General features: G+C 42.3%; 2 protein-coding genes across 6 annotated transcripts in view; one reads left to right on the top strand and one right to left on the bottom strand.

Annotated features, from left to right (window-relative positions):
* The window catches only part of LOC116930926 (cGMP-dependent protein kinase, isozyme 1), a 31815-nt gene extending 12621 nt beyond the window's left edge, over positions 1-19194 (bottom strand). The window contains exons 1-2 of one of the 4 annotated variants that reach the window (XM_045178768.1): positions 19057-19194; positions 1378-2756 (exon numbers count right to left, since the gene is read on the bottom strand). In XM_045178768.1, coding sequence (XP_045034703.1) covers positions 1378-2457 — 1080 coding nt within the window. In that variant the 5' untranslated portion in view covers positions 2458-2756; positions 19057-19194. Of the gene's footprint in view, positions 1-1377; positions 2757-6341; positions 6497-6623; positions 6882-10430; positions 11049-19056 lie in introns of those variants that run through there. The other 3 variants (XM_045178769.1, XM_045178771.1, XM_045178770.1) reach the window with 3 other exon arrangements.
* On the top strand, positions 16517-26626 carry LOC116930925. 2 transcript variants are annotated; one of them, XM_045178767.1, is made up of 16 exons: positions 16517-16876; positions 18050-18153; positions 18588-18692; positions 18841-18936; positions 19020-19508; positions 19805-19864; positions 20003-20083; positions 22341-22449; positions 22585-22761; positions 23332-23453; positions 23570-23738; positions 23807-23994; positions 24070-24481; positions 24624-25772; positions 25837-26018; positions 26401-26626. In XM_045178767.1, exons 2-15 carry the CDS (start codon positions 18052-18054, stop codon positions 25986-25988), a joined length of 3411 nt encoding a protein of 1136 aa, XP_045034702.1. In that variant the 5' UTR covers positions 16517-16876; positions 18050-18051; the 3' UTR covers positions 25989-26018; positions 26401-26626. The 2 variants fall into 2 exon arrangements, with proteins under 2 accessions (XP_045034702.1, XP_032794256.2); XM_032938365.2 differs by having other exon boundaries at positions 25837-26626.
* The last annotated feature ends 81 nt before the right edge of the window (positions 26627-26707 follow it).

Below are 26707 nucleotides of genomic sequence, written 5' to 3'. Positions count from 1 at the left end.
CGACTCTTCTGCGCCACGAACCATTAAACAAATAATCAAACTTGATGGTAGCGCTAAAAAAAGAGAGAGAAACAAGTAAAAGTCATCAGATCAAATTTTTTTGTTTTTTTTTGGGGGGGGGGGAAGCAAAAAAAAAAAAAAAAAAATCCAATTTCTTACTGTCGTTTGAAACGTTTTGTAGAGCGTGTGTAATTGTTATGCTTTCCTGCTCACTCCCCTAAGTGTGAGTGAGCATCAAAAAAATTGTTTTTCAAAAACAAATTTATTTACTTTAGAAAAAATAAAAAAACCCTGCGGAGAAAAAGGCAAAATGATTCAATCGAAAGAAAGAGAAATGCAAACGATTGTGTGTGTGTGTGTGCGAGCTTTTTTTTTTTTTAAATGATCCGTCTGCGAGAAATTGCTCACTTGATTGATGCGATGAGCCGCCTTTGGTTGTGTTTGATTAGACAAAAGAAACAAAACAAACAAAAAATCAGCTAAACTTTGTGTTTTAACGATAACGTCGAATGATGGCGTGTCAAAGCACAAACACACAAATTCTTGAACACTTTCGTGTTGGGCCCGGGTTCTGTTGTAGACATTTAAAAATGATTTCCCTCTCGACTCCTGTTGTTGAAAGACGATCTACAGACCTCCGAAAAAAATCCAAAAAACAAAAAAATTTCTCCAGGACTTTGTTTCATGTCGGGGGTAGTCAAAAAGTTTCTTGCCCTTCATTACTCATAGATACCAAATTACTCGACCGATTAGACAGCACGTTCATTTCTCAAACGTTGGCGGATACGCCCCCCCCCTTTCCCGCTCCTTTTTCGCTGTGAACGCGAGTTAGAAGCGAACGCAACAGACGCGTGCTAGATGATGACGATCTCTTTCCTGTCCGTGTTATTTGCTTGCTTTATCTTTCTAGCAAGAAAGTTGAGCTCTTTTAACAATCGAGTCTAAACTATCAGTTAGAAAAAAATAATAATAATAATAAATAATCGTGCAGACGAAAGGAAACACTAAGTGCTGTAGCTGTTTTGGCAACAGTCGAAACGATTTTTAGCCGTCTGCCATTTTTGTTTTTTTGTGTAGTTGCCCCGTTTTTTTTTAAAAAAGGTGCGCTTCAAGAAACGTTATCGACCGGAAACCCGCAACGATTACACGGCGATAACCGAAATGACACACAAAAACAAAAAAACTAACGTGAAAAAACAATAATAAATTCCGATATGAAAAAAAAAAAAGAGGAAAGAACTTTGAGCCTACACGTATGTTACTAGTGACCTAGTTTTCACGTTGCGACCATAATCAGGTCGGACACAAAAATCCTCAACAATTTCCAAGTTTTGATGTTTTGAAAAAAAAAAACAAACGAGATGCAAATGAACGTACCTTGAGCTTGTGAATTTCGCGCTGCAGTCTACCGATTTCCTCGTCTCTTTTTTTCAAACGTCGCTTCAGTTCCAGCGTTTCCGTCTGATAGAGATCGAGCCTCGATTCGCGCTCCTTCAATTCCGTCTTGAGCTCCGGCACCAAGTTGCACAGGTATTGGTAATCTTGCGGCACGTTTTTGGCACCAGCCGCGCCGGCTGCTCCGTGAGCGTTCGAATTGTTGGCTGCGCCACTCATATTAATCGACGATGCCGTGGCCGTCGTTGTCGTCGTAACAGAAGACGATGTCAAACTCCCAGCTGCTGCTGCTGCCGCCGTCGTTGTCGGTGCTTTCTGCTGCGTCGGCAGATTGCGTTGAAGTGGCGTAAAGGAACTGACACTGCAATTGTTGGTCGACGACGAGGAGGCGGGCGCGGCCGAGCCGGTCAGACAAGACGCCCCGTGGCCCATAATTCGGACACCGGCGATAGGCAGAGTGGAATTGGGTTGATAGCCGTGGTGGCTAGGCTGGGCCTGACTGACTCCTTTGCTGCCGTACTGATAATACGACGAGTGGTGATGGGACGGAACGTGAGCGGGCGGGTGACTGGCCGCCCGTTCGCACGGAGTCTGACTGCTGACTCCCACTGCAGGAGGTGCTCCTCCGCCGCCGCCCCCGCCACCACCACCACCACCGCCACTGCCACTAGTGCCGCTGTTGCTGATGCCACTGCTATGACTACTGTGACCACCACTACCACTGACGTTGCCACAATGTTGATGACTACCGCTGGCACCGGTGCGCTGCAAAATTTGAGACAAACTGACCGGCGCTGGCCCGCTTTTGACACCAGCAGCACTGGCGGCAGGAGCACAACTGGTGCCCAGTCTGACAACTCCTTCCGTCACTGCGGCGCTAGTCTTTAAGCAACTGCCAACGCTGGCGGCAGTTCGATTGTTGTTCGACTGCGCAGGATCGCACGGCCCAGCAGCCGCTCCCGTCTTCGTGTCCTGCTCAATGTCCAACCCGTCCAGTCGCTGCGATTTCACGGCCAGACGGCCACCGCGCTCTTCATTATCCTGATTATTTCCAGACGACATTTTGTTGTTGTTGTTTTGATTTTGTTTTTTTTTTTCTTTGAATTTTGGCGAATAACAAGATTTATTTTAAAATATGCAAGCAGCGTCGGTGATTTGTCTTCTAATTTGTTCCGATGTATTTGTTTTGGGGTTTCCGTTGTGTTTTTTTTTTTTTTTCGGGAGTGAAATCGAGTTCAACAGCTGCCGAAATTTACCCGCCGGCGACACCTTTCGTCCTTCGACAGAACTCGATCGTCGTCTGTCTTTATTTCTCTCGCCGCCTTCCCACTATTCAACGCACCACTGCACATCTGCTGCTCCTGAAAAAAAAAAAGAAAGAAAAAGAAAACAACAAAATGAAACGAAAGAATACAAAAAATAAAAATAAAAAACAAAAAAATCTAATTATTTATATTTCCTTATATTCTAAGAACGAAAGAAACACAACCTGTTGGGGTCGCCCGTTTGTTTCTGCCGTGTTACCCAACACACACACGCCCAAAATTGGGGACCCCTTTGTCGGGTTGATGGATGAATCCACATGACTCATTTGCATTCGAAATGCAGCAATGTGACTTTTTTTTCCCCTCGTGATTTTCATTTTTTCCTCCCCTCTCTCTCTCAAACGCAAGCGCACACACGCACGCATCTTTTGCTATGAGCAAGACGGCCTTGCGGCTGACCGACTTTGCACGCGTTAAAAAAAAAAACACAACACACGACGGTCTGTGGCGATGATTTCATCTCTGACGGTTATATAAGGAACAACAACAACAACAAAGTGAGATCAGAGGCTACATCACGCGCGATTTATCCAGTAAGGCTATGATTTACGATGGGCAATATGCCCATCAGTGGCCGTGTGTCCTGCCCTCCACACCGGACAGCCTAACGAGTACGGCTTGAAATCACGACCAACCAATTATGATGCCATCTCTTGATAGGCAAAAGAAGAGTTGGCACTTTGCGTAAAGCAAAAAATAAAAATACAACATTGTGAAACCCCCCCAAAAAAAAAAAAAAAAAAATCCTTATAGACGCCCTACCGGAGGCATCTAATCACCACGGGTGATTTAAAGTTCATGGTGAATATCAATTTTAAAACGCCCGCCACCCTGTTTTTCTTTCTCTCTACTGAACTGGAAAAACTTGCCGATGATGGATCGTGGAGATCTTCATCATGCGATGAAGTCCACCAGCCTCTCGCGTGCGTTTACGAATCTCGAACATAACAACAACGTTTCGGCAAGCAGCTATTCGTTCTGTCATTCTATATATCATCGTCTGGTGTTCGTTTTTATTTTTAATAAGCGATACCTTGTGAACGAGTCACCCCGAACAGCTGTTCATCCATATTAATGCAAGCTACACACAAGTTGCTCTCTTCGTGACCGATAAGTCCAACTATAATGTAAGCAATTGATCGATATCACGGCTTTTGCCGCAGTTTGTTAGCTCCTTTTCTCTTTCTAATCCTCCACAAGTTTGGGTTGTTTTCTCCTGCACACACGCTCCACTTTCATCCTCACGGTCGGTATACTGCAAAACAACGGCCAGCTGAATAACATCACGCATATGAGTTATGATGTTTCTTACGTGGCTCATACCCATATAACTTTACAGACGATACTTTGGGGATTTAAAAAAAAATGACTTGACCCGACAAACCCAAGATTATTTCATTTGCAAAATAACAGGGCAGCACGACGCAACCGCGTTAATAGTAGCCGGAACGGCGAGATATAGATCGTACGTAATAATAATCATAAAAAAAGGGAAAAAAAAGCAGAGAGAAGATAAACAAGTAGGGCAAACAAAACAGCACGGCTTTTGAACGCACGGCATTCCACTGGGGGGCGCCAGTTGGCTGCCGTCGCCAATGCGTGACGACGTGTTATTACGTGGAATTATTACGTAGACAGCCTTATGACATTTAATGCTATACTTTTGCTACGTATATGGCCTCTCTTTAAACTTTGACGATCGCCATCTAACAGCAAAAGACGAGAAACCCCCCCCCACCATAAAAAAAAAAAAAAAAAAATGACGAGGGGGAACAAAAAGTGCCAGGCCTATGGGCGGGGGAGGAGAGAGCAAGAAAAAGAAAAATCTACGGAATAAATAAACAGATAGTTTTGATTATGCACAGTCATGCGCTACAATGTGTATGGGCGATCGAGTAGACAAAGATATTTGAAAGGGACACCCATTACGTTGCAAAAAAAAAAAAATTAAAAATAGATAAATAAAGCTTTAATTTTTTTTTTTGCGCTATTGTTTGGTGTAGGTTGTCATTGAATTTGGTTAGACGATGACGATCAATTGCGACCCGGATGAGAAACGCCCACCACGTCACTCGTCATTACGGGGACTAGCATATATATGTGTGTGCACACAACATCCGCGAAGCACGAGACTGCACGAGACTGCCCGAAACGCGGGAGGAGATGGAAAAGAAATGAATGGATCGAATGGGAAATGCCATGATGTGTTCTGGACAGAGAACAACCGGCGATTAAGTTTGATGTACACGAGTCATCCATCAAAAACGATTGTGTTTATGTGTTATATACACACACACACACACACACAGAGTGTAGATTGCAAGTAGAGGAGGAAAACAAAAACAAAACAAAAAAACGGGATGAGCCCGCAAAAGAGAGAAGAAGGATGATTGAAACATCAGGAACCCTTTTTTTTTTTTTACTTCATCATTTCTTTATTTCGTTTAAGTGCCACGCCCACTATAATAATAATGTCTTTACTCAATGCTCGCCCTCCCGGTCGATGACTACTTTAGGTCTTCTTTCAGTAATGCATAATTCCCGCTTGGGTCCATGCCTGTCGTTTAGATAAAAATTTCAGTTTTCTTAAATAACGACATGAATATAAAGAGAGTCTGGCCCCCTCTACTGGCCGAAATCAGCTCCACGACCAAATTGTTTATTAGTTATTCAAATTTTGTTCTTTCCTCGAGTTCTCTGTCCAGTACGGCAGCAGCAGCAGGCCGTAAAACTGGGAGGCTGCCGACCTTTTCGATTGTCTACATCAATTACGATTAAAATCTGTTCGACTCGCTAGTCGCATTATCATGTCCAATAACTTGGCCGATCTCTTTTAGAATAATCGCGGTTCGTATGTTGTTATTTATACAAGCTCAACCGCCTTATTAAACGCCGCTATGCACACACAGCGTGGTCGTGTGCGAGTACACACACCAGGTGGGAAATTCAGGTCAACCGCACAAAAATTGATGACGTCCACAAAAAGAAAAGAAAAAGAAAAAAAAATGATTTCAGAAGAAAAGAAAATGACCAAATGCAATAAATTAAGGACTTTCTCACGAGAATGGCCACTTCCGCTCGTTGGCTCCGTTACGTTCTATATACGGTAGGTAAAGTTTGGCCAAGTATAAAATTCTATATACAAGTTTGTGTGTTTGCTGTTACTGCGCCTCCCCCCCCCCTACCCGACTCTGACAGTTGCCGACAATGGGGCGGACTCAGCGAATAATGAAGGCTATATATACTTGGCGACCAAAGACGACGATGACCGCACTGCTGCAATCGACTCACCGAAAAGCCACAGAAAAATTTAAGTTAGAAAAAAACAAACAAAAAGTCCCACCCTAAATTTCAAACTCAAATATCAAGGTCTCGTTTCTCTCCCCAATTCCAAACAAGAAAGAAAGAAAGAAAGAAAAAAAGTTCAATAATCCGAAAAAAGAAAGTCTTTCTTCTTTTTTTTCACGCTTAAAAAAAAAAATGGAAAATAACAGAAATTAGAAGCGATAAAAGTATATAGAGTCAACCGAGCGCGCAAAACGGCACATTGTGTCCATATCGAAACGAATGCAATCAAGAAAAAAAAACCTTTTCTCTCTCTGCTTTCTTTTTTTTTTTTACCTTTCGTTCAACAACAACAAAAAAAAAGTTATTGGGTCCGATGATGTTTAACACCAATATCACACGACACAATACAGTTCGAAAGCGAAAAAAAGAGAAAAGAAGCAGCGAAAACAAAAAGGACTGTTGTACAGGCTAGAACACCAAGGGCAAGACTGATGACCGTTGGAGCAGCGTTGGCAGCTGATATATATTACGATCTACCGCAGACCCCCGAACGCACATCAGCCGAGCGGACAACAGACGGACACAGACAATGAGTTTAAAACATAAAAAAAATACTTCTCTGGCTCCCGCACGCGCAAACCAACGAGTTATAGACTCTCTCTCTCTCTCTCTGCCTACAGAGCACACACACACACACACACACACACACACACACAAAAGTCCGACCACTGTGTGTATTCTTTGTTTTTCTGCTTGAGCTATTTCTTCTTTTCCTCGGCCGCTCTTTTCTAAACCGCTGGACGGTTCGACTGTTTTTGCGATTGCAAAGCTCGACGCAAGCGCTCCGTGTTTTAAGATAGCACATGCATGCGTTGAATTGAAAAAGAAAAAAATTCTAATTCTATCACAAGTTTTGGCCGCTCAATTGTTTGTTGTTTTCCTACACTGGTCGAAATGACTTATCTCATGGTGAACGCAAACTCTCCTTATCGTTCGATCAAAGTTTTCACGCAACTACAATTTCTAGTTTGTTGGACTCGGCCGTTTGCTCCGTTTCATTCCGTGGGAAAGACGAATACGGACACAAGAGGGAGAGAGTAACACATTACGTCCCTTTTTTTTCCGTTTTTTTTAGTGGGCTAGTTGTAGACGCGGCACTTGGGTCGATTGTGGTGATGACTGTGCCAGGTACTGTCGTCATAGCAACGGCTACTTTTGATAGGTTCAATACGTATCGTTCGTATAAAAACCAACGAGACTTGTAACTTTCGCGTTTGTCAATCCCCCCCCCCTCTATGGAAGAGGCAGTAAAAATGTAGGCCATACTTATTTTTGCCTTTTTTATGGGATAAAGCATTTTCCAGAGAGATCGTGAAAAAAAAAGGAAAGATTCTCGTGCTAATTTAAATTCAAACGATTTTCTGTCCCATTTGCGATGGGAAGCGTAGGGTTTTCAGTTCCCACCGTCCCCCTCTGAAATGAATTGTCTTTAAATTAAAGGCCACTGCGCAGCAAAACCAACCAAAATTTGTATCAGATAAGAAACAGATTATGGGACAGGAAAAACAATGTCAAGCGGTTAAAAAGGAAACTCGCCACTTAAAAAGGAAGAGCGATCAATCAGGTGCAGCATTGGCTTAACTTTGAGTTGTTGGTGCCAATACGCCCATAAAACAAAAATGACTTAATATCACGTTTCACGTCGTCTAGTCATTTCCAAGTCCCGACATCAAAAAAAGATATTAGATTTGCCGATGGATGTTACAGATTGTTACACACTGGCAGGTAAAAGACTTGAAAAGAAAAGAAATCTGAATAAATATTTCGAAAAAAAAAAAAAAATCCTTTACACATCGGGGAATGTGAACACACGAGCTATCGATTCTAATCGACAGCGGGGTTATTGCAGGTGTTGTTTATTTGCCACGTCATCCTGCGTGGATGCTGCGTTCAACGGCTGTGCATTTTCCCCAGGACGGCACTTTAAACAACGTTACAGCAGCAAACAGCTGCGTGTACTACACGCACATAGTGTTCGTTATTTTATTTATTTATTTATTTTTTTTAAAGGAAACAAATTCTTTATTCTAAATCCTCATTTTAAGTCTCTTTTTTCTGGGGGGGGGTTGATGGTGTGGCTCGTTTTTCTTGTCGTTGAATAGCTTTAGTTGATACGTAAAAACGGAGAAATAAGCAAATGCACAAATGCAAAACAAGTCATATTATTATAATCTGGTTCGGTGGAAGAGAGAGAGAGAGAGAGAAAAAGGGGGGGTAGGACTGACTGCTCACGCTGATAAACCATCGAGTCGTCAATTAACAGAGCTCAATGGTGTATTTATTCCTAGAATGAATTGATTTCAATAATAAAAACTCATTCCTCGGGTTTATGTATCTGAAGTTTTTCAACGTGGATATTTCAAAGCGGCAAAACACGAAAAATTTGGGGATGAAAAACGAAAACGATTGGAATGAAAGTTTGCTCATGACGACGACGCCCACCATCATGGAGCAATAAGTTTGCATCTTGTTTGTGCACGGGAGATAAGTAGGGCTACAGAGAACACCGACCATCACGTCAGGTTTAAAAATGGAAGTGAAAAAAAAAAGGAAGGAAAAAATCATCTGTTCAACTTGTTTCTCGACATCATCCACTTGGACAGGTAAGACGTCCATTTCAGGAAACAAAATATGACATCATTTTACCGCAAAAAATAAAATATATTTTTATTTTTTACACCCTACGACATTTCGATTTTTAAGTGTGCGGTCACGCGCTCCCGGGCGTTTGCAAGATTTATAACGACAGCGGTTTTTTTTAAATAATCAGCGGGTTCAAACTGGTCAGGTGGTTAAAAAATATTGAATTTAAAAAAAAAAAGGAAAAAAAATCAGATATTATTAACATTCGTGCCTATTGGTCATTTAGTTCAGCAGGAAAAGAGGTTGCGCCATCGGCCCAGTTGGCGGTCTAAAAGACATTTCCGATTGAATGGACTTTTTTTTCTTTTCTTGGGTGGGTCTTTAATATCTATTATAGGCAATATAAAGAAATGGAAAAAAAAAAAAAAAAGATCCTCAGGCTCTTGCACGAGCTTCAACTGGAAACATTTAATTTCTTTCTTTTTTTCCACAAAACTTATTTATTTATTATTATTATTTTTTTTTTTTACAAAGAAAAAACTAAAATCAGCAGACGATGGGCCCGTGATACTTATATGATGATGGCCGGATGGGCCTGGATGAGAAAGTCAACCGCAACATTTCAGGGAGAGTGAATGAGAGAGAGCGGGTGTAGTTAAAGCGCTCGAGCAAGCGGTTACAATCGTTCTTTGTGTGTGTTGTCTGTGACTTTCCATGGCGAAATTCTATTTCTAGTTCGATTTTTTTTTGTTTTTTTTCCCCCACTTTTTCCTTGAAATAAAAAAAAAAATCCTTGATGGCCATTCTCGTTTGTTGTTTGTGTTCTACTAATCTTATTGGCGTGTACGTAATTGCCGTGAGTCTCCCTCCTCCCTTGATACGCTTTTCCGCGCGCGCTCAGCTGTCTCCGCAATGTGTAATTGCAATTGCAATCCACCCCCCCCGTTCTTTTCGTGAAAGTTTGATGTGTGTTTGTTTTTTATTTTTTTCAAGAGTTTCCCAGTGAAGCATTGGGGCACATCGTCAGATACTTGAAACTGTAATACGTATGGAAAAAAGCAAGGGGAGGAATAACGGTTGACTCACATCATTGCTAAGGGCGATCATAAAACATGTGAACCCCACAGTCAATAAATCTCCGACATGAAAAGAAAAGAAAAAAAAAAAACAAAACAAAAAACAAAGGAGAACTTGAAACCCTCGACAAAATTGTGTTAAGTTTTCTTTTGATTTATTTATATTTATGTGTGGAATTTAGTTGTTTCTTTTTTGTCTTCAAGTTATTTTTTGTTTGAAAACGGCACGGGCTAAGTTTCTTGCGAAGCTATTTTTGATTCCCGTTACTGATTCGATTGATCGAAATTTAAAAATCAAGGACGCTGATTTCATACATATATGGGACCGTTCGCAATATGTAATAACCTATATCGGACTCGCATTGGAATAAATCAAAAAGCGAATGGATTTTCGTGTTTCAAAGAAATAAAAACAACTGAATAAAAATCAAGAAGACAAAAAAGTGACGAATGGAAGCGAATGCACAAAAAAATAAATAAAATAAAATAAAAATCGAAACGCCTGGCATTTCCTGCCGGGCATGTCCCTCACTCTCGCAAACGAAGGGGAGAGTCGGAGCGTGACAAAACTGCGCACGTCCAAACGTCAGGAAGAAGAAGAAAAAAAGGGACAAATATTTCCCAACAAAAGAAAAAAAAACGACGAGAAACAAAAATTCTTCAACTCGTTTGTTTTGTGTGTGTGTTCTCGTCTTCTTTTTACCTGATGAATTGAAGATTGATTTCTTCACTGTTTGACTGGTGGCTCCTTTTGGCCGGCCGGCCTTTTTCCCAGCTGTTGGCTCGTGCGTTTTGCCCTCTAATAGAAAAGGTGTCGACGAATTTGGTCGAAGCTGACACTGACTGACCGACAGCCGTCCACCAATAGGGGTAGTGCACACACACACATGTACACTTCTTATGCATACAGTGAAACAAGAATGATGATAGTCAAAAATAAAAATAAATAAAATCCCTTTTTTGATTTTTTTTTAAAAAATAAATTCTCCTTTTTCAAGTTCGGTAATGAATATGAAAAAAAAAAAAAAAATTCTCCCAGAGGCGAAAAAACAAAAGAGTTCCAACTGTTGATGCTGTTTTTACTTCACGAGATCTGTTATAATAACAGTGACAGGTATGAACCTGACTAGTCAAACGCACAACGGGGCGGCACGGGGAGGACCTTTTCGCGTCACAGTAAAGACCAGTTTTTTTGTTTTGTTTTGTTTTTTTCTCTCTCTAAAGATATAGACACACACACAAAAAAGGAGGGAACTGCCGGGGATAGACAACAACACAACAAAAGCAACCGCTCCCGCTGACTACACGATCCCGAATGATAGTCTGCAGTGCTTTGCACGGGCGCGTGGTCTGTGCGAGTGAGCTAATAGAAAGTCTTCACGGACGAGTGGTAATTGCTGTTGGCCGGTCACTAGCTGCTGCAGGGAAACAAAAAAAAAAAAAAATGAACGAGTGGAGGAGCGTCGACGGAGTGCTCTTTCGCACTGTTGTTATTGTTTGCTCTTCGGCGGAGCTCGCGATGGGTGTGGCTTCTTCTATCGTCATCCATGTGAAATGGATTTTTATAGTTTTATGTCGGAATCTTTGCTGGTTTTTCTGTTTTCTTTCTCGGACGCCGCGGCACATTGGCCCAAGTGGCCGATTCGCGTGCGATCACGCGACTGTTTTCGAGGAATAATGAACTAGATGCGAAAGTAAAATTAAAAATTCAAAAACAATATTCCCAACACATTTATCGCGTTTTGATGCAAACTATTTTGTTACGTGCGCATTCGCGAAAAAGAAATCTGGAAGAAGAAAAAGAAAAATATCCATATTGGATGGGACGTGTAGAAAATGAAACCATTAGAAATGTAGCTACCATATATGATGATTCAAGTGTAACTCGGCTGACGCGTTCACGCATGAGCAAATTAACAGAGCGAGTGACAGCTTCATCTGCGACGAAATGACGTGTGCGCTGCTCTGTTGCCACACCGAGTGACTTTTTACTGTCCAAAAAAAAAAAAAACGAAACAAAAAGCTTTCGAGATTTTTAAAATGTGCCTGTCTTGTTCTTTCTTTTTTTTTGCGGGGGTTCACACTATCAAGTGTTCAGTGTTTTATAGCCGAACGGGCGAAATATTTTTGAGGCAAACAGAAAACTTTCCAAGCTCTCTGAAAAGTGAGACATGTGCGTCAAAAGAAGAAGAAAAAACAAAACAAACCCAACGTAACGAATCGAGTTTTTCTCTTGCATTTCTCGGCAATATTCTACGCACACTCAACACGTCGTTGTGTACACACCCAACAGGTGAACGTCATCGTTTTCCTCATCATCATCATCATCATTCTGACTGTACACACACACACACAAAAACAACAAAGCAATTCAGACGTCAAGTGAAAGAAAAGCACAAAAAAAAAAGAAACCCTTTTTCTCCACCACGCACCACTAGCAGAAAGGTTTGTTTTGGTTTCTTACCTTTTCTTTTCGACACGGCCATAAAGCACTTGTTAACCCACCCACCGGATTGTGGCGGAGTAATTGGGTCGAGCGAAACCAAAAACAAAAAATTAAACCTTCCCAACAACGTTAACCCAAAAAGGATTAAAAAGAGAGTTAAATCAAAAGTCGAAAGTTATGAAGCGTCGTGTTTTGTCACACGATCGTATTGCCGACACGATTTGCGTACATCTTATTTTGTTGAATTCCATCACGCGTTCGGCGAAGAGCAAACAACAAGGCAAAGCCATTAGAGCGGCGCGGGACATTGCCACAAGAGAGGGCGAAAGACAAACTAATGAATTCTTCGGAGGTCTTTAAATAATGACATCTACCAAGTCAAGCGGTCGAATACGAAAAGAGAAATTGTTGAAGCGTTGATACAGACGTATGGCTGAATAAAGCGAGAAAAAAGGGACCTGTTTCGTTTAGGAGAAACAAACAAAAAGGGACCCGATGTTACAAAACGATTAGCAAAAGACAAGTTGCGAGAGAAAAGCCAGTAAAACAAACGGAAGAAAAAAGATTCGGTCGGTCAGGTTATGGAAATCGAGTCGTTGCGTTGGAATGGCCGTGATTTTCTCCCCCAAAAAAAAACTTTCCAACATGTTAGCGGTCTCATCTTCATTCTTTTTCTCTTCTTTTTATTCCCTTCATGTGGACCTTTCAAGTTTTCAACCGTTCGTAATATTAGAGAGACTTTTGCATGGCGCATCAGACAACGAAAATGCGCAACATAATACGAGAACTTGACACGAGCCCCACACTGAAAACAAGAATAATGCACATGAAAGCCACCACACACACAAGAGACTTTAGCATAACACCAAAGTTTTTGAGATGCGGCCAATTTAAACATCCTCCTCTTTTGTGTGTGTTGGTGAGTGATTCTCTTATTGCCGTGACCTGTTATGGCGCCCCTCGGTGTACTATATACACGTCTAACCTGCTGCCCTCTGCCCGAAAAAAAGCCACCAGTTTTTATTTTTTTTTCTATTGAAAATTCTTCTACCCCCCCCTTTTTATCATTTGAATTTTTCTTTTCTCGTGGCAAGATGAACGTAATAACAAAGTGAATATATTGTACCGTGAACGATCGCATTAGCTATTCATCGTGAACGCGTCCCACTCTCGTACAAACATAATAACCCGCGCGAAGGTCGAAAGCGAATCGAACTTTCCGGTAATTTATCCTGTAGACGAATATGCTGACGAATTTTTTTTTCATTTCTTTGCCCCTCCTCGACGAAAAATAATTTAAATAATAACAGTAATAATGCACGGTACAGCAAAGATCTAGATGTAGATGGGTGTTGTTTGTTTTTTTATGTTGTTTACGCTACCGTAGAGTACGCAAAAAGCTAGAAACAGGTAGTTGGGGGGGAAAAAAAAGGCAGTTGCAACGTGAAACGCGTCGACATGTTTTCTGTTTTTCAAGATGGAATCGATAAGAAGAATAAAAAAAAAATAGTTTTGAAAGTACTCGTCGCGGAGCCAACAGTCCGTCACGATCTGCCCGTTCAATCTGATGGCCGACATTTCAACTGCACTCAAAGACAGAAAAGGCTTTACACTCTGCGTAGCGCGCGCGCACACACACACTCACACTATAACACCAAAAGAAATACAAATTCCCCAACACATCTACACACACACACAACAAAGGGGGGAGATGAGATGGAAAAGAAAAAAAATGGGTAGATGCCATTGTTTTGTACTCAACTACCTCGACTATTGTAATCGATACGATCGAGACAAGGATGTTTCATTCGATTCAAAGACAATCCTGACATAGCCACCTAGTTGGCGTTTTTCATCCGCCGTCTTTCTCCCAACGAAACGAGCAACAAGAAAAAACCAGTTTTCTCGTGTTCTGACTCATCATAGTTTCTCGCGTCTGATGCTCGCCCGTTATTATTACACACCAGGCAAATCTCTTTCTCTCCTTTCCTCTACGAGACAGACTTTTCAAATTGTGTACGAGCAGAAGCAAAAGCCAGCAGCATATTAATATGGCGAACATCAAATAAAACCAATTCCTTTTTGACAATGTCATTTCTGTGCCCACCAGCGTCTTCCCTTCGATTCGGCCAAGATGGAAACCGGCCACAACGTCACCCGCCGCTGAATTGCTGGCCACCAAATATCAATGCCATCATCATCACGCCATTGCCAAGATTCGTGAAACTAATAAAAACATGTAATCTTTAAAGAAGAAAAGGCTCAAACTTGGGACATGTCGCACCAAATCGGGAGATTGAGCTCAGCATCAGTGCCGTTCCGTAATGAAATGACGTTTGACAGAATGAGTTGGCGTGTAGGTGCCAGTTCATCAAGCCCAACCTCTAGAAACATACATACGGTTTTAATTACCGTAGCCAAAGATCTATCTGTTCGTCGTTTGTTGACCGCGATGATAATAATAATAATAATAAAACAAAAAGCCTTCGGGATTGATTGAAATTTTTATGTGTGATAAACTTTTGTTGCTGGACGCGCAGCTCCTACGTCACGAAAACATGATGAATACAAAGAGCCCTGTGGGCCAAAAAGATTCTTCCCGTTTTGTTTGCAGCCCCCCCCCCTTTGTTTTTTTTTGTTTTTTCTAACAGTAGCGCGTTGCAATGAGAGTCACTAGAAACAAGCAATTGGATGGGATAAATCAATCACGTTGCGAAGGTAACCAATCTTACATGATAATTTTCGCTGGCGCTGCTGTTCGTTATTAGGTGAATGATTTGAAAGAATCCCTTCATTTTCGAGATGGTGAAAGGCTTTTGGGCTTTACCGATATTCAAATTCCTTTTCTCATTTGCGCTACGGTACAATTCAAACAAAAGACGATACCGTGAATCAATCAATCTTAGTGAGCGGGAAAGAGAAAAAAAAGATAACGAACGCACATTTCATCCAATGATGAGATTTGGGTACGCAAAACTCTGCCAACTTTTTTGGCATAATTTAAGAAAATGAGCAACGGCAGCACAAAAAAAAAACGGCAGTCGAATTCGATTTTCGCTGACACGTTTCGTTTTTTTTCCCCATCTCCCGAGAAAAAAATAAATAAATAAATCTCTTTTACACGAATTGCTTATACTGCATTTTTCTTTTCATCCATCGTTTCTATCCAATACCGCGAATTTCTACGTTATTAAAGCGATCGAGTGATGGATGCATTTCGGCAACTTCCTACAGAGAAAATCGTAACCCAAATGTCGAACAGGGAAAACATTTTGGCAAAATACACACAAGCCCCCCTCTCATTTATGATGCTGAAAAAGCAAACAAAAAATCTAATAGGGAAGAGGGGTTCCTTCCGGGATCATCGCTGTTTTTTGCTGTCAAAGAGAATGAAAAAAAGAAAAACATGAAACTGGCTGGCCAGTCGCCAATCATCCCGAAATAAATTGTACACTAGCACAACGACCTGGTCGAGCTTTGAGCTGCTGTCCTAATCAGAAATAACCCCTTCCCACTCGTTTTCTTTCTTCAACTACACCCGCCCATTTGCGTTAGGTACCCCTCCGAGCGCTAACAAGAAAAACACTGAAAGCGCACGCCATGAAAAGAAAACACAAATATCGCCAGACACTTGTCGATCACGAATCGCAACGAATTAGTCAAAGTTGCACGAAAATGAAAAGTAAAAAAAATTCAACCAAGCATGTGGACGACGCACAAACTCTGTCGCAGGAAACAAAAATGATAAAACAAAACAAACATGGCGATAGAAAATGCCTGATTCAATTAGTTTTCGGCTCATCACCATACTGCCTTTCATATCTCATGGGTATATTATTCAATCTCGCAGTCGAATGCATAAGATGTCGCTCGCTGTCTCGAGTATAAGCCGAGGGTATGGCCAAAACTTGTTTTCTGCCAAAACTCACTCAGTGTGTGTGTGTGTGTCTGTGTGTGTACCCTATAATAAAAATAGAACTTTCCGGCTTGGCTTTTTTTCTGCCTCTATCGTCCTGACTGGTACAGCAGAGCGGGGTGGTCCCACAGCGGAACAAAAAAAAAAATGGAGGAGTTGTGGAGAAGAAGCGGGGGGGGGGCTGACAATCTGGCAAGCGTCTGCACAGCTCTAGATTGTCCAGCATTTTCCTTCTGGGCTATACTAGACTTGTATACTACTTCCACACACACTACTACCACCTTTTTAGCTTCCTGGTGTCTGCTATGCTGTTACGTACTACTAGACAAGAAAAAAAAAATTAAAAAAAAACCCTCGACGGCCAACCCCCCCGCATTTGGCCCAGCAAAAACAGACACACAAAAAAGACGACGAAGAGATGCTGTGTACAGTGGGCCCAATCAGTGCCGGTTGCACCTTCAACAAGGACGGCTCCTCGACTTCTAAACTCATCGAAATTTGCAAGACATTTAACATCAGCGTCTTTCACACATTCAAATTTTGACCAGTGACGAAATGATTTAAAATAAAAACGCAAAGTTTTCGAAAGTAGCGCAGTTCAGTGAACTTTGAACGTCAAAGTTATTTCTCAAGACACCCCAACCACTTTCTTCACTTCCACTTTTACCAACAAAAAAAAAGGGAGGGAAGGAAAAAAAAAAATCAAAAACAAATACCTTCAACAGGAAAGCATTTGATTTATTTGATCGCCCTTTTGGATCTTTGTTCTTTTTTCATTACAACTGAGGTAATATCAATCAATCCCGTTGTTTTCCCTATTTTCTCTCTCTCTCTCTCACCACCCCCCTTGTACGCATATCGTAAAAAAATATCAACTTCACAACATTCGTGACGTCCGGCGTAGACCTTTATTACGTTATCTATCTTCCCATCTCATTCCGCCCTCCCAAAATCCTCCTTGATATACATCTATTGACATCAAAATTGCTCCAGGATGTCCCTTTGTGTCGTGCATGATTTTCCTTCCGCGTGATTGAGTTGCCTTTATATTTATATATATACACACACCACGGCACAAGCCTACGATATATTCGTAATGCCCAGCTTTGTTGGGGTGGGGAGGGGGGAGTTAGCGGAAGAAGAAGAGGCCGGAACACTTTGTACGCCAACCGCCGGACGTGGGCGTCTCAACATAAGTAGGGATGGTTTTAAAAGGGTATGGAGACATAGATGTGGTGTAGCGAGCGTAGTACTAGATGAACCTTTAATGAGAAGAGAGGAAACGGACGTCATCAACGACATTGGCTTTTCCAGCAGATTGGAGAGCCAAGAAAATAGAAGAGAGAGAGAGAGGGGGGGAGAGAGAGAGAGTCATGAACGGACAAAGACAGAGGTCTTGTACGAGATGCTAAAATTATAACCGTCAATAGAAGGACGTCTGCTACGAGCAGAAGCAGCAAAACAATGCAGTCGGGGCGAAAAAGAAAAACAAGACGAGAAAAAAAAAAAAAAAACGGGCCAATCCGCAAATTGAATGATTAGATCCGCTTTTCCAACCTTTACGACCACCTCGACGAACCGATCGAATTTTTTCTTGGAACGACAGAGAGAGAAAAGAAAAAATCGAAACCAGGATATCCATAAAAATCGGATTTTTCTCTTTCGACTGTTCCCAGCAGCCGAAAAGAGGCAGCCATAACAAAAAAAGCGCGTATTTAGATTGATAGCGAACCTGCCAGATCGAGCGCCAAGCCAATCGCAGCTCAACCATCTTTAAGACGTTCCATAATAATTGGCCTTGGGCCAATTTCAAGCTATGAATTCTTCGGCTACGCCAAAAGAATTACAGCGGATTCTAACAAGTTTATCGCTTTTTCTTTCGTTTTTTTGTTACTGTTGTTTTCATTATCACCGATTTTTTTCTTTCTGTTTCACATGTGCGGATTACCGTGACGATCAGTGATGGACGGAGAAGAGAGTTCGACAACGGTAGTGACGTCAACGTCCAGCAGTTATTCGTCGTCGTCGTCGTCGACAACGCTGGTTCAGCAAACGCTCATGACGGTGATTTACCTAGCCCTGTTATCTTTTGTTTTTGTTTTCCCTTGCCAGCCAAAGAGCCCCCAACGTGATAGCCAAAACAGTCATCAAATGCCGATCACTATTTTATGGGACTCTGAACATTGAGGCATTCCACGCACAAGAAAAGGAAGAGGAACAAAAAAAAAAAAAAAATGTTCAAACAAGAAGAACAACAAATCCTTAGACGTTCGCATGCTATATAAACAGTAAATGCCCTGCGGATGGATTGACACGTAAAATAAAGTCATTTCATGACACGCCATTTCGCCATTGATCCCATTTTTTTTTTTTTATTCGCTCAGACGCCTCCCTTCTTTTTTTTTTTTTTGCTTTCTTCAACTTCAAATCAACTGAAATGCAAGTTAACATTAACTTTCTGTTTCGGGTCTAATTTTTTTTTTTTTTTTTTTTTTTAGGTAACAGACTATGTTCAAGTTGAAGAGGGAATCTCGGATACGATTTCGCAAGAGGCAGTCATTACCAGCTCGACAACTTCTTCTTTGACGGCTACATCTTCCCAAGTAAATTGAATCGCCCTTATGTTGTCATAGTAACACTAACCCCCTTTCAATCGGGGAGGGAGAATCGGATTTTTGTTTTAAACCTAAAATATTTTGCTTTGTTTTGTTTAAATTTCCGATGACGTCATCGCATTAAAAAAAAATAAAGCAAATCAACCAGCAGATACTGGAAAGCGGCCTGGATGAATCGATGGAGCAATCGGCGTGCATGGAAGAAGAAATCGTATCCTCTTCCACCGTTTCGGTAGGTTAAACTAATTTCATTTCTTAACGGTGTTAATTACGTCATCACATGCACACAATCGTTTGACGCTGGTCGATTGACAGCGCGAAGAGGTCATAACACAAGAGGCTTTGCACTCACCTTCGACGCTGCTTGACGAAGAGGAGCAACTGCTGGTAGAAGAGCTGCTGGTCGAAGAAGATCAGTCGTTGAGCGCCGAGGCATTCACTACCGAAATGGAGCCATCTATTGAGATGGCGGAGGACTTGAAAGAGCCCGGAAATGATGACGGCGGCGTCGATGACAGCGGCACCGAAATAAACACGAGCATCGGTGATGTCGACCAGCAGGAGGAGCTGGCCCAGGAGCATCAACAGTCTACCGAGGCGGATTTGAGCATCCAAGAGCCGCAGTCGACGGAGGCGGACCAAACAGTCGCTTCCGGCTCTGAATGCCGTCCAGTTGAGGCTGGTGATTTGTCCGGCTCGTCCAGCAACAACAGAGAAATCCAACAGGAGAACATCAAACACGCACTTCACGAAATCATTTCAGAAATCGATCGCGAAATGGAGGCCGATTTTAGCAACGAAGAGGTCAGTCATAGTTCGATTCTATATGCACAACTTGTTAATGTCTGATGTCGGTGGGGAAAACAACTCCCCAATCTTTTTATGTCCGTTGCTTTATTGTTTTCTCCAGCGCCTGACGTGCAAGGCATGCGCCGTCCCGTCCGTTTCTCTTCATTATCGAAGCCTTCCGTCGTTTTTGTACGCATGAAACATTCACCATGTTGATTGAGTTGCATGTCCATGCTAAATAGGAGAAAAAAAGAAAAGAAACATGTAATTATCACGTTTTTTTTTTCTAACCTTTTTCTTAACAACAACAGGTGGAAGAAACGGGGCAGGTGATAAAGGACGAGTCGATTTTGTTGATCAACAGTGGCCAGGTATTTAAAACAAAACAAAAAATGCTCGACCTGTTTGATAAATAACAGAGTGAGAGGAGAGGAAAGCACGCGCAAAGCTAATTGCTTGTTTTTCCTTCTCTATTTTGACGGGACGACGACTACCGGGACTAATTGCAGGCGGCTCAGCGAAAACGTTCACCGCCACCCGTGCAACCGAAAAAAGCTCGACCCGTTTCAGTACCAGCCAATTTTCTTCAAGTGAGTCCCCAATTTTCTGACCATTTTTTAAGTACCTTCTCGGATATAATTTCATTCAATTTCACGCGGAATTTCATGACCCCGCCATTTTGTTACGGATAGTTGAAATCCGTTACGAATAGAACACACTAAAACGACCTTGCATCCGAGAGGTTCGTATTACATGTTGAAAATTGCTAAATTCTTTCGTTGGCCAAAACTAAAATTTCAAAGTAGACCTGACTCACGCAGAGACGAGTGATTTGAAAGATTAAGCCAGAACGAATTGAAGAGTGAAGGGGTGGGGGGCGTTTGAGTTGAAAGAAGGAAAAAAAAAAAGGGGGTTAAACAGAGTCTGCGATTTCACACGAGGCAAAAAAGGGTTTGGCAACCAAAAGGTTTGCGCAATTAAAAAAATATATAATATATTTTTTTTGAATTGCAACAGTTTACTCGTCTTTCCCTTTGGTTCCACTAGTTTTTTTGTTTTGTTTTTAAGTTTAGACGTGTCTATATTTACGTTGCAGTAATCATATTAGAAATTCAAATGAGGGGGCAATAATCCTGCGCCTGTATATACGACCGAATGAATGTGAAGGGAGAAGCCGACAGAGTGGTCATCCGCAACGTCTGCAGTTGATTGAGCCGTGTGCTAATGCCACTGGGTTTCTCTTTCCAGCCTTTTCGATGTTTGGCTTCATTGTTTATTTTGTTTGCTTTCTTGATATTTCCACAAAGAGAAAACTATATTTTATATCGGCTCGTTTCAACTGAAGGTTGGAAAGGGGATAGATACGGCAGCTAAATCGATAGGAAGATCGTAAGTTAGTTAAGAATGACTGGCGATGAATACGCAATCGCCTCATTACTCCACCCAGTTCCTCACCCAGAATGAAGATGAGAAACGAAGAGGATAGTTTCATCTTTTTATTTGCAGTGAGTTAAATTCCACGGCAGATTTTGGACGCGTTCCAGCAAGAACAAAAAACGAATTGGTCGTCCTCTTTTTCTTTCACAGCCTAAGTTACGGAGCCATTCAAAAAATATATATATATTCGGCCTTTCTCCTACTTCAAAAATATCGTCGACCAACTTTTATCTCTAGAAATGTTCACGAAAGGAAAAAAAAACAATTTTACCTAATTTAAAACTATCTAAAACCGTCTAAACTGGACAGACGCAAAAACACACGAGACCATACAGCCCCCCCCCCTTCCCTTAAAAAAAAAGATTTCCCCTTTTTTTAAAACTCTCGCTATCCAAACGACATGTATGCGCCACCTACACGGATGTAAACGAATAATTTAAAAGAACAAAAAAGAAAAAAAGAAAAAGGTGGGCGACGGATTTGAAGCAACGCCTCTCCCTCTCTATATAGAATCTCTTCGGCTGGCCACTAAAGTCGCCCGGCCATAGCACCACGGTATCTAAAAATAGCGAGGTCCCCCCACCCCCCACTAAAAAAGAAAAACAAAAACAAAAACAGAAAAAAAAATAAAAAGCAATATGAAAAAAAAAAAAAAAAAAAAAAAAGAGGAACACGCACAGCTTTAGCCTCTCCAATCACGTTACATATAGGAAGAAGACCACGAAGAAGTGCTCAGTTGCCGCGCACTCTTTTTTCAAGCTAAAAAAGCCACGAACACACAGCACACATACACAGACACACACACAGTAGACCAAAACAAAAGGAGACTGTGTTTAGGTCGAAGTCGAAACGGGCAGTGCTAGTCTATGATCCAGAAGCATCGTGATTGCCTGTTTGGGCAGACATCGCGGATGGCAACACAAATGCTGTGAACCAGCACCAAGTGATTGTGCGTTGTTGTGTGTGTGTGACTGTGTCTTTAAATGCGGAAAACGAACAGATTCGAAAAATATTAGCGAATTTTGTGTTGTTGCTGTCGTAACCAAATCAAACGAAAATGGACGACGACTATTGGCCACCGAGTTCAAACTCGACAATGGCTAGTTCCGTCATTAGCCGGCGCGGGTTTCAACCTTCTGACCGACACGATCCGCACAAACGTGAATTGCTGACGACTCTAACAGCTCGTTTATGGCATTTATCCTTGGTACTATTTCCTTACATGGATTTTAATTGCTCCGTGATTACTCTGACTTTATAGCGCTTCATAGATTTGCGATGAAAGGCCCCCTCCCCTCCCTGAGTTAGTGTTTTTATTACCTTATACGGATAGCATAACTACCGATGATTCTGTGCTATAATTGACGCTTCATTCTGATTTATGGGTGTTTTGTTCTACGTTTTCATTAGGAAGGGAGCGGTGGACCCATCAGCCCGGAAACTGGAAAACCCATCGATTTGCAAAAGATATTCACGCCTGCATCGGATTTCCCATCGGGCGATATTACTCCACGCAGACGTGAGCTAAAAAAAAAAACGCTGAATAATTTGACGTGATTTTTTTTTTCTCTCTCCCGAGTGTGTGTGTGTCTGTGTCGGCTCGTGATGCCATCATCGAATACTTCCTTTTTTGATTCAAGTTTGATATGCACAGAGCGTCGCATGTACACATCGTCGAGCTTCTATTCGTCTTCCCACCCTTCGATGGAGGAGCAGGTGGAGTTGGCTCGTCAAATCTCCCACTCACTGAGCGCCGACACCAACAGCACGTCAAAAGGCCAGTCCATGTACGTCAAGAGACGCAACCGCTCCTCCAAATGGATTCACGAAGGTATTTCCATATTACATTGGCCTGTTTCTACCAGTGTTCCATCAGTCTGTCACTGTCCTCCCCCACAAACGATGTCGAAGAAAAAAAAATCGTGAAACATTCGAGACTGACGGCGTGACGGATTTAAAAAAAATAAAAGTGCGTATGTTTTAAGTGAAAATGCAGAACAGAATGTAGCGAAAGACTTGGCTGCAATCTTAAAATAAGGCGGTGGTGGACGACATTTCAAATGGCATTCGAACCTGCGTGTCTACGTGGGGCTGGACATTGGAGTGAAAGAAATGCCCTTGCGTTACGAGAGGAACTTGGTAGTCGTAGTCCCCCCCACTAAAAATAGCTGTAGCTCAGGAGATCAACCCTCCAAAAGGGAAACGAAACCACCACATGACACTGTGAATATCAAGGAGAATAGGGCGGGCACCCAGACGCATATATAACTTTTCAATGTCAAAGACAAACAATACTAGCCTGTCGACTCGTTAAACATTAAGAGAAAGAACTCAAGTTTTGAACTAATGAATCGCTTTTTTCTTTTGGATATCCACACCCTGATGTTTACAATGTCCGTAGCCAATCTGCACGGAGGTGTTGATGACGATCACGCTGGGGATCAGCAAAATAAAATTGACAACACCCATCAAGCCGATGATGACGGTCGAATGACTTTTAAAATACCCAATATTGGAGCGCAGGTGAATGATGCAATTTTCTTTGCCCCCCCCCCCCTACCCACCCAACGATTGTAATCCAATTTGAACGGGGAATATTAATCTACGTCACTTTGTATTGCCCTTTCCTGCCTCTCCAGGAGATCCAATTTAGAGCTAAATCGCCGCTCAAGTTATTGATGAACCCCAAAGGGCAAATTTGGGATTTAAAATCATTGCGCAATACGGGCATGCACATTGAAGCCGCTCAGTTGAGCCCCGAAATCTGCTCCAGCCTTGTCAAGGATTTGCAGTCGCCAAAAGGAAAAGGTTAGTCCAACTATCACTAACCAATAGGCGGATAAATGCTGAAACGTTAAGGGCCCCCCGTTGATTAGGCGCTGCACTCTTTGCCAAGCGCAAGCAAAAGTCTGAAAAATGGATCGTCGACGAGAACACGGTCAAACAGAAAACGGCCAACGCAGCGGCGATGGCTGCAGCAGCTGTCGCCAACGAAGCGGCTGCAGCTCCAACTGCTATGGGACAAACTCGAGTTGACCAGGCACAGAAAATGGCTTCCGTCCAGGTCGGGAAATTTGACCAAATAAACTTTTAAAAGTCCCGCGTTTCCACAAAGACGATTTACATTTGTTTCATAAAGGACGCCCTTGTCGGACCTCGATTGAAGTTGGTCAAATCGCCGTGGGAGGCCGCGCTGGAAGACGGAACGGTTGACACGGCGTTCCAGGATCTTCGTTCTAATCGTCTATCGGGAGTAGCTAATCAATCGGGAATTTTGGAACGCAAAATGGAGCCGTTGCCACCGATGCCAATAACGACGCTATCAGCGGCCGCTCCGGTCCAGCCCAAATTAAACATGAAGCCGTTGGAAAGCGTGCCCAAGATGTTGCCCCATTTCAAAGCTCAGCCGCAAACATCGACAGCTGCAGAAACTGAATCGGTCCCGGTGGCAGCGCCCGTCGAAGAGAAGCCTTTTGTGCCTACGCCTCTACGACCTGACAACGTCAATCCCTATAAGCCCAAAGCCGCAAAAGGGTGGGGCAATGCACCAGGTAAGCTTATTTCCCAGTATATTTGGCAACATGCATGTCCGCCCTACTCTCTTCAATTCTGCAGCCGTGTCAAGTAGTTTCGGTTCAAAAGTCTCACATTTTAAATTCTTCTCCTATTTACTCGGGTGAAAAAAAAACGCAGTCGATGCCCTGTCCACCGTAGAGTTTGCAACGCCAAAAACTAATGCCGTATTGGAACACGTCCAAACAAAACAACGGCCCGTAACGATGCCACCCATCTCCGTGACTGGTGACCAAGATGGCGCTAGTGAACAAGCAGAAAATGCCCCGAAATCAGCCCAGGTGTTGGAAGATGGCAAACACAATCCTTTCGGATTCGAACTGCCAGTTTTGCGTAGTGTCTCGGCTACTCAATTGCCCCCGCCCATCGTTCGCCAAGAACCCGAATTAATTTTGCCCACCCTGAGACCCGTTCCAGAGAAAACTGTTGAACCATCAGATAGTGCGGCTGTTGACGCAACTCCTGCAGTTCAGTGGGAACTGCCACCTTTGGATTCTCGACCCAACTTACAGGCTTTGCTGGAACGCGAGAAACGAGCCTCTGAGGCGGTTGTCAACGATGAAGCGTTGAAACAGCGCCAAGAAGAACAGCAAAGAAAACAACAACAAGAAGAGCTGCAACGCAAACAACAACAAGAAGAGCAACTTCGTAAACTGCAAGAAGAAGATCAGCTAAAAAAGCAACAACAAGAGCTGAAAAAACAACAAGAAGAGCTGCAACGAAAACAGCAAGAAGCTCAACAAAAGGCAATGGTGCAACAACTCGAACAACAGCAACTACAAAAACGTCAACAGCAACAAATTGTGATGACCGAGGAAATGCGAATGGCTCAAGAAGCTCAATTAGCTAAATTGAGTGTCCGTCTAAAAGTACAACGTTTCGAATCTGCTGGACCTACCCCCGTGAATTACATCGGTCAAGTGTCTGTATCGCAAAGTGGATCGCCACGACAGTCGGGCATTCAAACGCCATCCCACGTGGTTTTAACTGGAAGGAATAAAGCTAACCCAGCCACAATAATGCCAGCAAAGGAAAATGACGTACGATCGGTTTGCAACTCGAAAGAAAACGCTGCTCCTCTTCAAAGTAAACCATTGGGTATACCGAGAATGATGGAAATGAATCATCTAAACGAATCTATCCCCTCGATACCAAAGCCTGCAATGGCGGTCAGCCATAATCAACCACCAGCGATTATCCAACAACATCAGCCAACACTTCAAATGTTGGAACCTTTCCCTGCTGTACAACTACGACAGCCTTCAACAGGTATGCAAAAATAATAAAAAAGACTTACGTTGACAATGGCTGATGCTCTAAAATATTTTTGAAGGCAAGACGCTGATCAACACGGACGACGGGGAATCTTCTCTATCACTGAATCGTCGTTCTTTAGCAGACTACACTAACTATAATACTGCACCTCGTGGTTGGACTTCTGCCGCCAAGGAAATCTATCGGCCAGTCACTTTCAAAATGGCCTGACAACCATGTCGTTCGCTTTCTCTTTCAAGTGTAAAAAAAAATTAAGATATTTAAATTGAAAAATAATTTCGTCTCTTTACTAACCTATTTTAACTGAACAAAAAACGACATAATTACTGAGTTCAAAGTTGAGTTGCTTGTCCCACTGATGGCTCTTACGTTTCACGATTTAGGGAAAACGTTACCCTTTCTTCCCGCATCGGCGTTGCTTGGATACTATGTAATTTCAGTTTCAATGATGCTCCAAGCAGCGCTAATGGCATTTGACAAAATGTCTTCCTCTCTCTTTTTGCACCAAACACCCCCAACCCATTCCGTCAAGGTCTTTAACAAAGCAAAAACCCTCAATCCTAAAACAACGACGGGCATTTCGATGACATAAACCTAATGCTTAATTGTTTATTTCAAACAGTGAAAAAGATACGAGAGAAGGAGAAACAAAAAAGATCTTCAAGCAGACGGATGGACTGTTGATGCTGCTTACTTTTCTCTCGTATCCGTCAATCACAAGTTATTATATTATCTCTCGGGGTCGTGGCAGTGGGTTTGGGTTCACTGTCCATCATTTTCAACTGAATATCCTTCACGTGGTGATGTAATACATGTGTATAGAAATAGAAAAAGGATTCAAAACACAATCGACACGTCTCATGTTTCGTTCAATAGCTAGAAAAAATATGAATAAAGTGTGCCAAAACATTTGCACAAGAAGAGACAAC

Source organism: Daphnia magna, linkage group LG9 (genome assembly GCF_020631705.1).
Source record: "Daphnia magna isolate NIES linkage group LG9, ASM2063170v1.1, whole genome shotgun sequence".
In the NCBI taxonomy this organism is placed as follows: Eukaryota; Metazoa; Arthropoda; class Branchiopoda; order Diplostraca; family Daphniidae; genus Daphnia; species Daphnia magna.
This window is presented reverse-complemented; position numbering and strand designations above follow the sequence as displayed.

Bases quoted from the DNA above. Each gene is read 5' to 3' on its own strand.
- LOC116930925 (XM_045178767.1), top strand. From the start codon at position 18,052: ATGGACGGAGAAGAGAGTTCGACAACGGTAGTGACGTCAACGTCCAGC. The intron at 19,509-19,804 runs GTCAGTCATAGT...TAACAACAACAG, and splicing joins CCGATTTTAGCAACGAAGAG to GTGGAAGAAACGGGGCAGGT. The intron at 20,084-22,340 runs GTGAGTCCCCAA...CGTTTTCATTAG, and splicing joins TACCAGCCAATTTTCTTCAA to GAAGGGAGCGGTGGACCCAT.